This window comes from Vipera ursinii (assembly GCF_947247035.1).
Source record: "Vipera ursinii genome assembly, chromosome: 5".
NCBI classification, from domain to species: domain Eukaryota; kingdom Metazoa; phylum Chordata; class Lepidosauria; order Squamata; family Viperidae; genus Vipera; species Vipera ursinii.
The window spans coordinates 95827907-95843191 of NC_139518.1; the positions used below are offsets into that span (position 1 = coordinate 95827907).

General features: G+C 41.8%; 1 protein-coding gene across 1 annotated transcript in view; it reads right to left on the reverse strand.

Annotated features, from left to right (window-relative positions):
- Positions 1-1645: 1645 nt before the first annotated feature.
- NRG3 (neuregulin 3) overlaps positions 1646-15285 on the reverse strand; it is a gene marked incomplete at its 5' end in the record, with an annotated part of 542787 nt that continues 529147 nt past the window's right edge. The window contains 2 exons of the mRNA XM_083364204.1: positions 1646-2919; positions 12880-13053. Coding sequence (XP_083220330.1) covers positions 2412-2919; positions 12880-13053 — 682 coding nt within the window. The 3' untranslated portion in view covers positions 1646-2411. The remainder of the gene's footprint in view (positions 2920-12879; positions 13054-15285) is intronic.

Sequence of the window (15285 nt, forward strand, 5' to 3'; positions counted from 1 at the left end):
AGGTGGTTACTGAACACAACTTCTTTATTCTGATGCCATAGTGTGGTTTGTGGTTAAATAAAAACAATACAAAATAAATTTCAAGTGCTTAAGAAAACCCCAAATTATCTTTTTCTTTAAAAATAATAATAATAAGGACTTGATCCTGTGCTCACCCAGAAATCCCCTTAAACCAATGAACACTTTTTTCTAAAACCACGTTGGCTCAGCAGAATGCACAATGTATTATAATTAGCATCCAACTACAGATAGATGCGGATGGGCCCATTAAGGTTTGGGAGTATCACCAATTGCCCCTTTATAGGCCTTTAAGGGCAAATCAGAACGATAGCTCTGGACCTTACGATTTGCCGAGGGTATATAACCGCCCTGTGCTTTCATAACCTCAGACGTTAAATTAGCATGATGCCTCTGTGGGGAAATGTGTAAATTCTTCCAAAGACTTTGCAAAGGAGAAGAGAAAATAGGAAGTGCATTTCTTGTTTTGACATCCAAAGGCCCCCTACGTTATGCCCAAGAACCCTCTTTCTACCATATATTGATGCCTGAAGACTTCAGAAGTATATAGGAGGGTATGAAGTTTATAGAAAAGTCCACATAGGTTAATCCATTTTCTTGTATTCCATTGAATTCCTCATGAGGGCAATCAGGAATAATGTGAGAAAATTAAGCCTTACTTTTTGACATGGCCAAAGTAGGTTTCAATACTCAATAGCTGGCACCAATAGGGATTGTAGAAATGGAACTGACAATTATAAATATATTTTTAATAGAGGAACATATTGGATCCTTTAGTTCTTGGGTAAGAATATAAAAAAACCAAAACCACAGACAATGCATATATTTGAAGAATTTCCTTGGAGTTCACAGGTAACCTTCAGGAACAACATGGTAATAATAGCATACCTTTCCTGGAAAATAATGTAGTTTAAGGGACCTTCTTAATTTTCATTTTTATATTAACAAAAAAAATCATAATATATAAATATAACCTGCATATTTGCAATGTTTTACCTTCCTCACAAAGATCCTGAAGATAAAACAGGCAAAAGAGTTTCCTAGAATTTTGCTACTTAAATACTCTTCTTCTGAAACTAAGCTTTCTGGACTAGGTGAAGGAGGAACCAAGAAAAACCTATTGTGAGACAGTCTTACTCAATCTGGCATTGCACAGATGGTGTTAAATTATAACTCACAAATTCAAAAATAAATAAATCTTCTTTCATTGTACTGGTTGAGTTTGGAGAATGGCAAATGCAAGAGATCTGGTTAGAAAAGGGAGTTGTAAAATATTTATATTTGCCGGAGTATTAGAATGTGAATCTTGACGTGACAATAAACACTAAGAGTCATACAGGAGAAAAGTCTATTTGCATTAATGAAGGGGGAAAAAAACATTCTCCTGAAGAACGTTGCTAGCCTGATCTAAAAGCACTTTGGGATTTTCTTAAATTTTTAGGAGAAAAGACACCTTCCACCCCCCCCCCAAACCCCAAACCAATGAACACAGACACACCCTCTTTCCAAAATCCCTTCACCTTCACCCTCATAATAAATTTATTAACCCAGGCAAATAGTTCATTACTTGTGAAAATGTTGCTATTATATTTAGCTTTCTACTTAAGCCAATGTTCTGATGTTCTCCTTCTGATATAATGGTTGGGTTGATCATCATCTCCCGCACAACCTGGCTAGCTGGGGTGAAGAGGTATCAGTCACAGAATCTGGAAAGATCTGGAGACCACAACTTGGAATGGTCTTTCACTGATTTTTTATCATTTGTATTTGTTTTATTATTACAAATTTGTGGCCTAAGGCTTAGGGTACAGCAACTGTCTTCGCTGCAGATCTGGAGAAGGAAGGAGTCAAATTATTACCAAAGAACATCAGAGATTTGGATTACAAGGCATGAATTCCTTGTAAGAAGTTGAAAACTTCTAAAATCAGTGGGAATTTAGTGAGACCAGGAGCTGCATCCCGGCACGGTTTCATTTAGGTGAAAAAGTCCCATTGACAGTTCCGTCAACAAAGTTGGGGAGAACATGTAGGCTTGGAAGGAACAGCCCAAGAAGAGAGATGGGCAAAAGTAAAAAAAAAAAAAAGAAAGGGACAAAGGGAAGAAAGAAAACCAACCAGAAAGAATTAAAAAACCAAAAAACAGAACGTCTGGTTAAGGGTCATACCACCTGGTAACTCTTTCCGTTAAAAAAATATTTTGTTAAAAAACACTGAGATGAGGGCGATAGACTATTTGGTTTCTTCTAAGTAGATGTTTTTAAATTAATGCATATAAATAATTTGTAATTTCCTCTCTTTCCTGTTTAGCAAAGCTTCAAATGCACAGAACCATACAGCCCCACCCCACCCCACCCCCCATTTTACCCTCCCGTCCACCCCCACAAAGGTCAAAGTCACTTGACTGATGCCGAGTCTCTTTTTGATTCACTTTTGAAGACGAACTGTGCCTGCTCTCGCTCCGATTTGGCCACGGGGCTCATGGGAAGAAAAACCGTGTTTCCACTTCTACTGTTCTCCGTCTTGACCTTGGAAAGGTCGAAGTTGTCCGACCTCCTCGCATCGGTCAGAATTCGGATCTGTTCCTGGACAGTTTCTAACAATAGTTTGACTTCTTGTTGTTCTGCAATAAGACAGCTGCTGGCTGGGGCACTCAGATTGACCATTTCGGTGGAATAGGAGTTTTTGCACCATTTGACGCCTATGGTGTCTGAAGTGTTTTGAGTCTGCATGCAGGCTTCGTCTAAGCCCACCGAAGGGATGATGGGAACAGAACTGGCTCTCGGCGATGAGTAGCCCGCCGTATTTCTTGGAGCCGCGCTATTGAAATAAGAGCTTGCTTCTCCCGAAGGCAGTTGCATATTTATCGAAGCGTTCTGTGATGTTTTTAAACCAGGAGGTAACCTAGGAAGGAAAATACATGAGAATCATGGGTTTATAAGAGACAAGTCAACGTGACAGGTACTTTGATGTTAGAACATCATGCAGTCATAGGGTGGAAGAGACCTTGGAAGTCTTCTAAGCAGGAGTCCTTACAGCATCCCAGACAAATTATTGCTCAACCTTTTTTTTTTGGAAAACTTCCAGCAATGGAGCACCCACAACTCTTGGAAGCAAGCTGTTCCGTTGATTAATTGTTCTCACTACCAATTGAATCTCCCTTTGAGGCACTTCCACCTGTTGCTTTTTGTCCTGCCCTCATTCTTTGGAGAATAAGTCAACCTCCTTTTTCAGAAGGCAACTGGACTTTCTAGTTTTTCTTTGAAGATGTTTCATTTCTCATCCAAGAAGCGTCTTCAACTCTTCAGAAGCTGAAGAAGCTTCTTGGACTAGAAGCGAAACGTCTTCAAAGAAAAACAACAACAACAAGAAAGTCCAGTTGCCTTGTACAAAAACACCTTTGGGACACCTTGTTGTTAGCTGCGAAGTCATGTCTGACCCATCGCGACCCCATGGACAACGTTCCTCCAGGCCTTCCTGTCCTCTACCATCTTCTGGAGTCCCTTTAAGCTCACGCCTACTGCTTCAGTGACTCCATCCAGCCACCTCCTTCTCTGTCGTCCCCTTCTTCTCTTGCCCTCAACCTTTCCCAGCATGAGGCTCTTCTCCAGTGAGTCCTTCCTTCTCATTAGGTGGCCAAAGGATTTGAGTTTTAGCTTCAGGATCTGGCCTTCTAAAGAGCAATCAGGGATGATCTCCTCTAGGACTGACTGGTTTGATCACCTTTGGGACACCTATTTTATACCTTTATGTCATTCCATCACTGTAACTTGAGCAACCTTTCTTAGCTCAATGGGAAATTTCTTGGCTGTACTCAGAGAATTTCCAAATGTCCTTTACTTTAAATCAGGGCCATAGCCAGTGGTGGGATTCAGCTGGTTTGCACCACTTTGGCAGAACTGTTAGCTATTTTCTTTTTTTGTTGCCCAGGCCCAGAATGGACTTCCGGAAGTGGCATCCACGCAGAGAACTGGCTGTTCACGTATTTGAATCCCACCGGCCATAGCTTACTGATTTTGAAACAGGATAGTCCAGATCCATATTCCAAATTAATCACCTCTCTTAACGATACGTTTCCAACTGAAAGTCAAAATTAACTCTAGATTCAGCGACAAGGTGTTTCAATTGTATCTGTTGTCATTCAGCAATCTTATTGTTGTGAAACATTGTAAAAGTTTTAATTAGCAATGAGCTGGACCAAAGTGCTAATGTCTGTTTTGTCCATTAATTCCAGAAGAATGCTTTGTCAGCAATCTTCAGGGTTGGATTATCTCACAATGTCAAGATTTCACGAGATCAAACCTGAATCGCCTTCTCAACAGATTCCAAAATGTGTTTCAAAGCCTCTGATATGAGAAAAGCAACTGGGTTATGAGTAAAATGAGAACCAGGGCCCTGCTAAAGTATTAAAGGTGAAAGATAGTAACTTTCCAGGGGTGCCCATAATGGTTTTTGAAATAAATTGCTTGAGTTCCAGGAAGCAATAAAGGTCAAAATATAAGTCTGATGGTATAATTGAAAAAATATGTTGAGGGCCTGTTCTATGTTGACACCTTTTGATTTAATATTCATAAGGTTGTAAATAGTGCACTGGGAAAAGAAATAAGGGTCAGGGATGTGAATGTGATGTTAAATTATATTCCAGAAATTTGGAATCTATTGAGGCATGAAGAATTTTAAATGCATTCTCTGTGAGCCTCAGCTAAGAGGATTGTTGTTGTTTTTTCCCGCCCTCTGGAAGGAAGACTCTGGTGTATTGGATCTAAAAGAAGCCGAGTTTCACGCCGTCCGTGCATGTTCTTCTTCTCTTTTTTATTACTCATTAAACATCAAAGGAAAGAAATTAAAAATTAATTTGAGGGCAACCAAAATGGTCTGCAAACAGGATTCCTAAAGGAATATCTCCTGATATGAAGTAGTGTATATAGATATTACACACACACACACACACTCACACACACACACACACACACACACACACACACATATATATATATATATAATATATATATATATATATATATATATATATATATATATATATATATATATATATATATATATATATATATATATATATATATATATATATGACAAATGCTTGCTAACTGTTTTTTTAGATTACCTTGCTAGGCCCCAAACATGGGACAAATCTTTATTTCCTGTGACAGCCTATCCTGAAGGCCATCGACAGGCAGTAGTCACACCGGTGACAGCTCATATTTGTGTAAATTTTAAATTGCTAACGAAGAATTAAGGGAGACTGATATGCATTTCAAACTTATTTGTTCTCATCAGTCAGCCATACCCTTCTGAGTTTGAAATGATCATATCTGTCTCCCTTTATTCTTTGTTAGCAAGCCAAAAAAAATTATACAAATATGAGCTGCCACTGCTGTGGCTACTGCCTGTAGATGGCCTTGGGTTAGGCTGAAATAGGAAATAAGATTTGTCCCATGTTTGGGACCTAAGCAAGTGCATTCTAAATACTTAACAAACATTTCACACATATCTCCCTTGCTTCTCAGCTAACAAAGAGAGAGAGAGCCTGTGGCCTAGGGGTTAAAACAACTGCTTAAGACGCAGTCGGCCCAGGTTTGAATCTCAGAAGGGTATGGCTGACTGATGAGAACAAATAAGTTTGAAATGATCATATCTGTCTCCCTTTATTCTTTGTTTACATATATATATATGAGGCGGTGGTAAGGCCCCTCCTCAAGAAACCTGCTTTGGATCCAGCTATTTTAAATAACTTTCGTCCTGTCTCCAACCTTCGCTTTCTTGCGAAGGCTGTTGAGAATGTGGTGGCAGGGCAGCTCCCTTTGGTCCTGGAGGAAACTGAGTATCTGGATCTGTACCAATCGGGGTTCAGGCCCGGGTACAGCACGGAGAGGGCATTGGTCACGCTGGTGGATGATCCTTGGTGGGCCCGAGATAGGGGTTATTCCTCTGTCCTGGTCCTATTAGATCTCTCAGCGGCTTTTGATACCATCAACCATGGTATCTTGCTGTGACGTCTTGAGGGGTTGGGAGTGGGAGGCACCGTTTTACGGTGGTTCTCCTCCTACCTCTCGGGCTGTTCGCAGACGGTGTTGGCAGGGGGGCAGAGGTCAGCCCCCTAGGGCCCCTTCTTTGTGGGGTGCCTCAGGGGTCTGTACTCTCGCTCCTCCTGTTCAACATCTATATGAAGCCACTGGGTGAGATCACCTGTGGTTTCGGGGTGAGGTATCGTCAATATGCTGATGATACCCAGCTTTTCATCTCCACCCCGAACCAACCCAGTGATGCCCTCGATGTGATGTCCCGTTGCCTGGAAGTGGTACGGATTTGGATGGGGAAGAACAGGCTCCGGCTCAACCAGGCCAAGGCTGAGTGGCATTATGTACCGGCATCTCGTTTAGTCCAAGAGGTTCCATCTTTGGTTATGGGAGGAGAGGTTTTACCTCCCGTTGATAGGGCACACAATTTAGGCATCCTCCTGGATTCACGACTCAGTTTTGAAGATCATATTGGAGTTGTGGCCAGGGGGGCATTTGCCCAGATTTGCCTGGTGCGCCAGTTGCGCCCCTATCTGGACCGAGATGCTCTACGTACAGTCACTCATGCACTTGTTACCTCCCGTATAGACTACTGCAATGCTCTCTACATGGGGCTGCCCTTGAAGACCACCTGGAGGCTTCAGCTGGTGCAGAATGCGGCTGCATGGGTTGTGATGGGAGCACCCCGATGCTCCCATATTACACCCCTCCTGCGTGAGCTGCATTGGTTACCGGTTGCCCTCCGGGTGATATTTAAGTTACTTACCTTTAAAGCCCTACATGGCCTAGGCCCGGGATATTTGCAGGACCGTCTCCTGCCAGGAATGATCTCCCATCGCCCAGTACGCTCACAAAGAGAAGGCCTCCTCAGGGTACAGTCGGCTAGACAATGTCGGCTGGTGACCCCCAGGGGGAGGGCCTTCTCTGTGGGAGTGCCAGCCCTATGGAACCAACTTCCCCTTGAGCTCTGGATGGCTCCGGTCCTTTTGCCGTGGCCTTAAAACATTCCTTTTCCATCAGGCTGACCTGGACTGACGACAGGGATTTTAACATGTTTTTTAATTTTTAACTACAATTTTAATTTATTCTATTGGGGCTGTTAATTTAATTCTTTTTAATTTAATTTTTTTAATTTAATTTAATTCTTTTTAATTCTTTTTAACTTTTGTATCATTGTATTTTATTGTTGTTAGCCGCCCTGAGTCCTTCAGGAGATAGGGTGGCATATAAGTCCCAATAATAGATAGATAGATAGATAGATAGATAGATAGATAGATAGATAGATAGATAGATAGATAGATAGATAGACAGACAGATAGATAGATGTATGTATATAAGAAATACTATATATCTAGTCCAATGATGGCGAAACGTTTAGAGACCGAGTGCCCAAAAACCAACCCCTCCCTGTCCCGCCTGCTCTGCCCCTCCTCCATGCTCCACCCCCACTTCCTGCCCCGCCCACCCGCCAGGCCACTCACCACCTCCACAGCCCACCGCAGATCGCCCAGATGGCCCAGCAGCACCATGGCGGATGCGCCCTCTGTCCGCACCCTGCAGCATCATCTGCGTGCAATGGGGCATGAGGGTGGAGTCTTGTCTCTGCTGCCTGGCTGCCATGTCCTGAGTTGCACTGCTCCACATGGGCCATGCCTGGGGGGCTGCTGGTGAGGAGGGCCCACAAGGGGAGGTGGGGCTGGGGTGACGGCACACATGCCCACAATGCTCCAAGCTTACAGCTCTGATTGTTCAGGGTGCATAAAGTTGGGGGAAGTTTTCAAATATTCAACTTCATTCATTCAGACTTGAAGCACCTGTATTTTTAATCAGGCCCTCTAAAATCTTGTGTGACACTGTATTTCCAAGGCCACCCTCTTTCCAGTTGCAGGTCATGTATCTTTACTCCATGTGCCCCATGCCGTCTGCACCCTTGATCTAAAGAATCTGCTCAGTGGATGTGTATGTCATTTCTTGCTCATGTACCTGCCAAGTGTATATGCCCACACTTGCCTCTTTGCAGGTGCCAGCCTGCAGCCTTTGTGTCAGCGCCTGCCACGTGATGGCAATCCAGCTGGTTCGGAGCTAAATGGCCCAATGAACAGCTATGAAAGTCCCATCTCGCTCCATTTATAGCTTCCAGGCTACACATCTGCACCATCTGGTTCTTTCACAATGACAGACTCCTTTTACCTGGACCAGCTCTATTGCTATTTGCCAAGCATTCTCCACTTGGCAGCTTCGCTCAATTCTGAAACGTTGGCTGTGCCAATCACCCTGGGCCAACCTAGTTTGCCTGCTCACATTTGTCTTCTCAACAACCACTTCTGTAAACTCTGGAAGACACAGAACCATGTTGATCGATCAACATGCCTACTACTGAGGAAACAAAAGCCTTCCTCAAGATCAGCCCTTCAGAACAGCGCTATCGATCCACAACCTCATGGCTTAATGTTCCACTGAGAATTGGCCTCATCTGTATAACTGCAACTAGAGGGTGATGTTTAAAAGAAGGCACAACGACGTTGGCAGTTTAGAAAGCCACCCCTTAGAGCAGGGCTCTCCAACCTTGGAAAATTTAAGAGTTGTTGACTTCAACTCCTAGAATTGCCCAGCCAGTCATGCTGGCTGGAGAATTCTGGTGTGTGTGTGTGTGTGTGTGTGTGTGTGTGTGTGTGTGTGTGTGTGTGTGTGTGTGTCAAAGTCCATAACTCTTAAAGTCGCAGAAGTTGGAGACCCCTGCCTTAGAAAGCAAAAGACATAGGAGACTGTGGTTTTGGAAAACCTGGGCAAGTCAATGGAGAGTTTTCTACAGCATGTCTTTTTAAGCCAAGGTGTCTTCAGAAGATGGAAAAGGAAGGTTTAAATTTGAATCAGTTGTTATCAATTTTTTTATTATTTTTAAGTTGGAACACAGGAGGACGCTTTCTGCATTGGTTCAGTATTTCAACGTTACACAATCTTTCTTATATGGTTAAGAGGTTGCTAGGCTGTCCTTGTGATAGAGTGCTAACTAGATTTTCCCAGGAGAGAAAGAATTGCATTTTAGAGTAGCGAAAGGCAGCGCTTTAGATTTGTGTGGGAGAAAAAGGGTGAGGACAGTTCCTCCCTAACAGTTCCTAGTGGGTAATGTTTTATGGTGCAAGTTGCCTGCTTTAGTTTTGCAAGATTTCTGTCTAGAGGTGAGGAACAATGAAGGAAATCCCTTAGAAGAACCTCAACAGGTTTCTTTTGCTTTTGGGAGCTTGAGAATCCTTCACTCATTCTGCTGGTGTTTTTCAGGTGTGAGGTCCTCTACCAGGTTGACCACTCCAGCTATTATTGTGCCCTGTTCCCCTGCAAATGAAGACATTGTAGGAATTTTGACCATTCACCCATTATATCCTTCAGTTGAAATTATTTTTTTCAAAGGGGTGGCTCAAATGTAATTCTTCCACCTCCAGATCCCAAACCACGAATCTAAATGGAACTGTTGAGTTTCCAATTTGTGCACCACTAGAATTGGCCCCATTGCTTATATCTTGTACTTCTCTACCATGGGCAGGCCATGGGAAACATTGATCTTTCCAACCCTAGTTGGCCTTCCCAAGAAGAAATGTTTGCTGTTGGAAATACAATTCCATTAAGTTTCTTCGTTGGGTGTGGTCAGTTTTCATTCGTAATGCTGCATCCTCTACCAATCTAAATGCCAGTCAGTGTCTGGATTTGAATTCATGCCTTCTCTCTGCCATGCACATCAGCAGGTCTGCTTGAAAGGTAAAGAAATGGCATTGTTCCTTGAAAATGGAAAAATTAGAACTACAAGCCAATGGAGCATACCCATGCTCAGCATCTCCCCAGCAGCTTTTACAAAGAGCTATAGTTACTACAGAGTTTGGGGAAGAGGACAAAAGGCACAGGATGTAGGTTAAATTTAAATTTAAATTGCTTGCTTCATTCTTCAAGTACAGGCTACTGAAACTTGGACCCTTGCATTATGCTGAGATTTCTTAATTGGAAAAAAGATTTATCTAGACAAAGTTACTCAATTTTTGAGATAAGTGGTTCCAATTACTATGATGAACAGTGACAAAAGATCAAAGAGAAATCTTAGTGCCTCACAAAAATCAACAACCTAGAGATGAATATTAATCAGTGATTCTCCACTGACCTACTGTCTGGAAAGTTTTCTCTCTAGTAACATTTTTAAACTTCTAGATAAATTAGAGCAAATGGATTCCAAGATCCTAATGAGCTTGATTAATTCGACTCATATACTCACATAGTCAACTTAAAGTCTCTATTTTGAATCTCACTTTGAATTGCAGATTTCTTAATGGAGATATCTAATTTTGGGACTTCCTTCCTAACTTTATTTTTCTTTCATTTTCTCTTTTTGCATAACATCTTTCCTGGCGAAAAGCTTTGTGGCACTTAGCTTGGTCCTGATAATGGAATTGCCTAGCCATATATATTTTTTTACTAATTAGAGAGAAAGGCAGGGCTAGATGAATCAAAAGTTGGAATTAAGATTACCGGGAGAAATATCAACAATCTAAGATATGCAGATGATACCACTCTAATGGCAGAAAGTGAAGAGGAACTAAAGAGCCTCTTGTTTCAGGTGAAGAAGGAGAGCGCAAAAGGTGGCTTGAAACTTAACATTAAGAAGACCAAGATCATGGCATCGGGCCCTCTCAACTTCTGGCAAATAGATGGGGAAGAAATGGAGGTAGTGACAGATTTTGTTTTCCTGGGCTCCAAGATCACTACAGATGGGGACTGTAGTCAAGAAATTAAAAGACACTTGCTCCTGCAGAGGAAAGCCATGACAAATCTAGACAGCACACTAAAAAGCAGAGACATCACCCTGCCACCAAAAGTGTGTATAGTCAAGGCTGTGGTCTTCCCAGTTGCAATGTATGGCTGTGAAAGTTGGACCATAAGAAAGGCTGAGCACCAAAGAATTGAGGCCTTTGAACTATGGTGCTGGAGAAGACTCCTGTGAGTCCCTTGGACTGCAAGGCGATCAAATCGGTCAGTCCTAGAGGAGATCAACCCTGACTGCTCTTTAGAAGGCCAGATCCTGAAGCTAAAACTCAAATACTTTGGCCACCTAATGAGGAGGAAGGACTCACTGGAGAAGAGCCTAATGGTGGGAAAGATTGAGGGCAATAGAAGAAGGGGACGACAGAGAATGAGGTGGCTGGATGGAGTCACTGAAGCAGTAGGTGTGAGCTTAAATGGACTCCAGAAGATGGTAGAGGACAGGAAGGCCTGGAGGAACATTGTCCATGGGGTGGTGATGGGTCGGACACGACTTCGCAGCTAACAACAACAACACTAATTAGTGGATTTTCTTCTTAACATTTTACTAAAATCTCCAAGGAAGATGGGCAGTTCAAAACATATGAAATGTAAATAAAATAAGTTAATAAAACAGAGGGCCACAGTTCCAGTCCCACTAATGTTGGCAAAACTGAATTTAAATGCAACTAAGTTTGAATTGAGTCCATCGTATATGCTAAATATCTATGGAGATTCTCCGTCATTCAGGTCCTGGTTGTCCCAAAGGTGTTTTTTTTTTAATGAGGCAACCAAACTTTCTTGTTTCTCTTTGAAGACATTTCGCTTCTCACCCAAGAAGCTTCTTCAGCTCTGACTGGATGGTGGGGAATGGAAGGATTTATATTCCTTGGAGACAGCTGGTCAGTTGCCTTCTTTTTAGAGAGTTGTTGGGGCCATTTGGAGGTTTACCTGTGTCCACGGGGGACACCTGAGGCAGGAGTATGAACGGATTTCCAGAAAAATAAATGCAGACTACGGGAACCATTTGCGCTTCAGTTTGAGATTCAGACAACACAGACTCATCCCTAACAGTCTGTGCCTGTCTTCAATGGTGAAGGGACCCAGGGCAGAAAACATCCTGCAGCCAATAAGGCTACAGACACATTTGCACCACTCAGGTGACCCTGAGGACACAGGTAAACCTCCAAGTGGCCTCAACATCTCTCTAAAAAAGGGGTGTCAACGTGTTGCTATGTATCACAACTTTTTTCCCCTTGCCAGAGCTGGGATGGGTGGGGCTTCCAGTTTGACACCCCTGCTCTAAAATAATGTAAATGACCAGCTGTCTGCAAGGAAGATGTTTCATTTCTCATCCAAGAAGCTTCTTCAGCTCTGCCTGGATGGTGGGAAATGGAAGGATTTATACTCCTTGCAGACAGCTGGTCATTTGCAATTCTTTTAGAGAGTCATTGAGAGACCATTTGGAAGTTTATCTGTGTCTTCTGGGTCCCCTGAGCAGTGCAAATGGGTGTTGGGCCTGTTGAAAGGAATCTGTTGTAGACTGATGTTATATCCCTCCCCCTCTGTTGAGAGAAGGCTGTTCAGTTTTGAAATAGATGGCCTCTTTGATGTGACATCACCCATCTCCAGTCTACAACACAACTCCTTTCAACAGTTCCAAGAAGGCTCCACACCCATTTGCACTACTCAGGTGACCCTGAGGACACAGATAAGGCTCCAGGAGACCTCAACAGCTCATTAAAAGAAGGCAAATGACTAGCTGTCTGCAAGGAGTATACGTCCTTCCATTCCCCACCATCCAGGCAGAGCTGAAGAAGCTTCTTGGATGAGAAGCGAAACGTCTTCAAAGACAAAAAGAAGAAAGTCCAGCTGCCTCAAGAAAAAAACGCACTTTTGGGACATCACATATGCTGTTTTAAGAGGGTCCTGTCAAACCTACCTGTGGGTTTCATTAAAAAGGGTTCACTCTTTCATTTTCGTACGCCTTCCTTCAGTTTAATTCCCCACAGCAGACTGCTTTCTCTCGTTTTCTCCTACTTACTCTTGAGAAGATCCTGTGGTCTCCTGATCCGTGATCTTGGAGTCTTCTAGCTGTTGGTAGGCTGGTCCTGCAATGCCACTGAATCTACCCCGTGGTAGAGGAGGAGTCCTTCGAAAAGCATTTCTGTGCATCATTCCAGGTTGCTGAACTGCATTGCAGCATGAAGAAAAATTCCTGGGAACAAAGCGAAAGAAACTGGTGAGGCCACACCTGGAATACCGCAACCAATTTTGGTCACCATACTACAAAAAAAGATGTTGAGACCTTGGAAAAACTGCAGAGAAGAGCAACTAAGATGCTTAAAGGCCTGAAGACTAAAACATACGAAGGAGGGCTGCAGGACATGGGTTTGGCTAGTCTAAAGAAAAGAAGAAATAGGGGAGACATGATAGCAATATTCCAGTATCTGAGGGGCTGCCACAAGACAGAGGGGGGGTCAAATTATTCTCCAGAGCACCAGAAGGCAGGACAAGAAGCAATGGTCAGAAACTGACCGAAGAGAGAAGCAACCTGGAATTAAGGAGAAAGTTCCTAAATGAGGAGAATTAACCAGTTGGACAGCTGCCTCCAGATGTCATGGGTGCTCCATCACTGGAGATTTTTAAGAAGAGACTGGACAGACACTTGTCTGAGATAGTATAGGTTCTCCTACTTCAACAGGGGACTGGACTAGAAGACCTCCAAGGTCCCTTTCAGCTCTATTCTATTCTAAACCATCAGAGTTTAGGTCTTGGAAGGAAGTTGTACTACATCAGTGATACAGAGCATAGAATAATAGGGCTAGAGGGGACTTCAGAGATCTTAGTCCAACACCTTGCTCAAGGCATCCAGTCAAATGGTTCTCCATTCTATTTTTGAAAACCTCCAGTGATTGTGCATCCATAACTTCTGGAGGCAAGCTGTTCCACTGATTAATTGTTGAAACTATCTGGAAATTTCTCCTTACTTCTAAGTTGGATCGCTCGTTATCAAGCTTTACTTGTTGCCTTGCCTTCACAAAATGTCCATTAAGGGTTACTAGAGATATATCAACTTTAACCTTGAGCAAATAAACCAACATTATATCCCTTCTTGTTATTTCTAACAGACTTAATCTTTAGTCTGTTCAAATGATGTCCTAAAATTTGATTTCTTCTCATTTTTTTGTTCCTTCTCACAAGATGCTTCAAAACATTAAGAAGCCTCTTTTGTAAATCCAATATGGGAAAATTATGCAGGTCACACTCTGTTTCCATATTTCTTTAAATTATTAAGATATCAGCCATGGCTCTCTTCTCTTCTCTTCTCTTCTCTTCTCTTCTCTTCTCTTCTCTTCTCTTCTCTTCTCTTCTCTTCTCTTCTCTTCTCTTTGTCAAGGTATAAATCACCTTAGTAGAGGGCGAAGGATCATGCTTCAGAGGATGCATGATGTGCATGAAGGAAGGAAATAAAACACGATGCATAATCTTACTAAATACCTTTTAATTACAAAAATATAAAAACTAAATATATATTATAAAGAGAGCTAGCTGACTACATCCTAACGTAACAGATAGTAACAGCAAAAGTGAAAGACAATAAAGAATAACTGTGAGAAACGTTTTCTAGACATGCGCACTAAACAGTCTGAAACCATAACATAACTGGTCATATGGGATTCACTATGGTTACCAGATAAGTGGTATCTCCACAGGTGCAGAAAGCAGGGAAAATGTACAGTTAGAAATGAACTTTTCTGACGAACAAAAAAAACGTGCAGTGACACTCTTCTCTTCTCTTCTCTTCTCTTCTCTTCTCTTCTCTTCTCTTCTCTTCTCTTCTCTTCTCTTCTCTTCTCTCTTCTCTTCTCTTCTCTTCTCTTCTTCCCTTCCCTTCCCTTCCCTTCCCTTTCTTTCATGTCCAGTGTAACTTTTTTTATCCATGTCTTTCTTGTAGCCTGTCATTTGTAAATCCACTTTCAATTCAGTTTTGAGGTTCTCAGATTGTACTTGTTTCCATGCCACATCTTTTAGACACAGTCTATTCATTGAAGCAGATGTCTCTGTTGACACTATTAAAATTAGGTTCTGAATTCATTGTTCAAAAATATCCTCCAATATGTGCAATGTCAGAATATTTTGCTTCGTTCTGTAATTGTAAATCAAATTGATGTCTTCTTTTCCTTCAGTTGTAATCTTTAGTTCCCTCTAGTGTCCAGATTTTTAAATCTTATCTTACATTCTTTTCTTTTTTTCAAAAAAGAAAAAAAATCAAAAACAAAATCATTTTCCCATGGGAAGAATTCTATATATATATATATATATATATATATATATATATATATATATATATATATATATATATATATATATATATATATATATATATATATATATATATATATAAAGCTTGTAGTTAAAACTTTCCTTTCTTTGAAAGAAACTCATC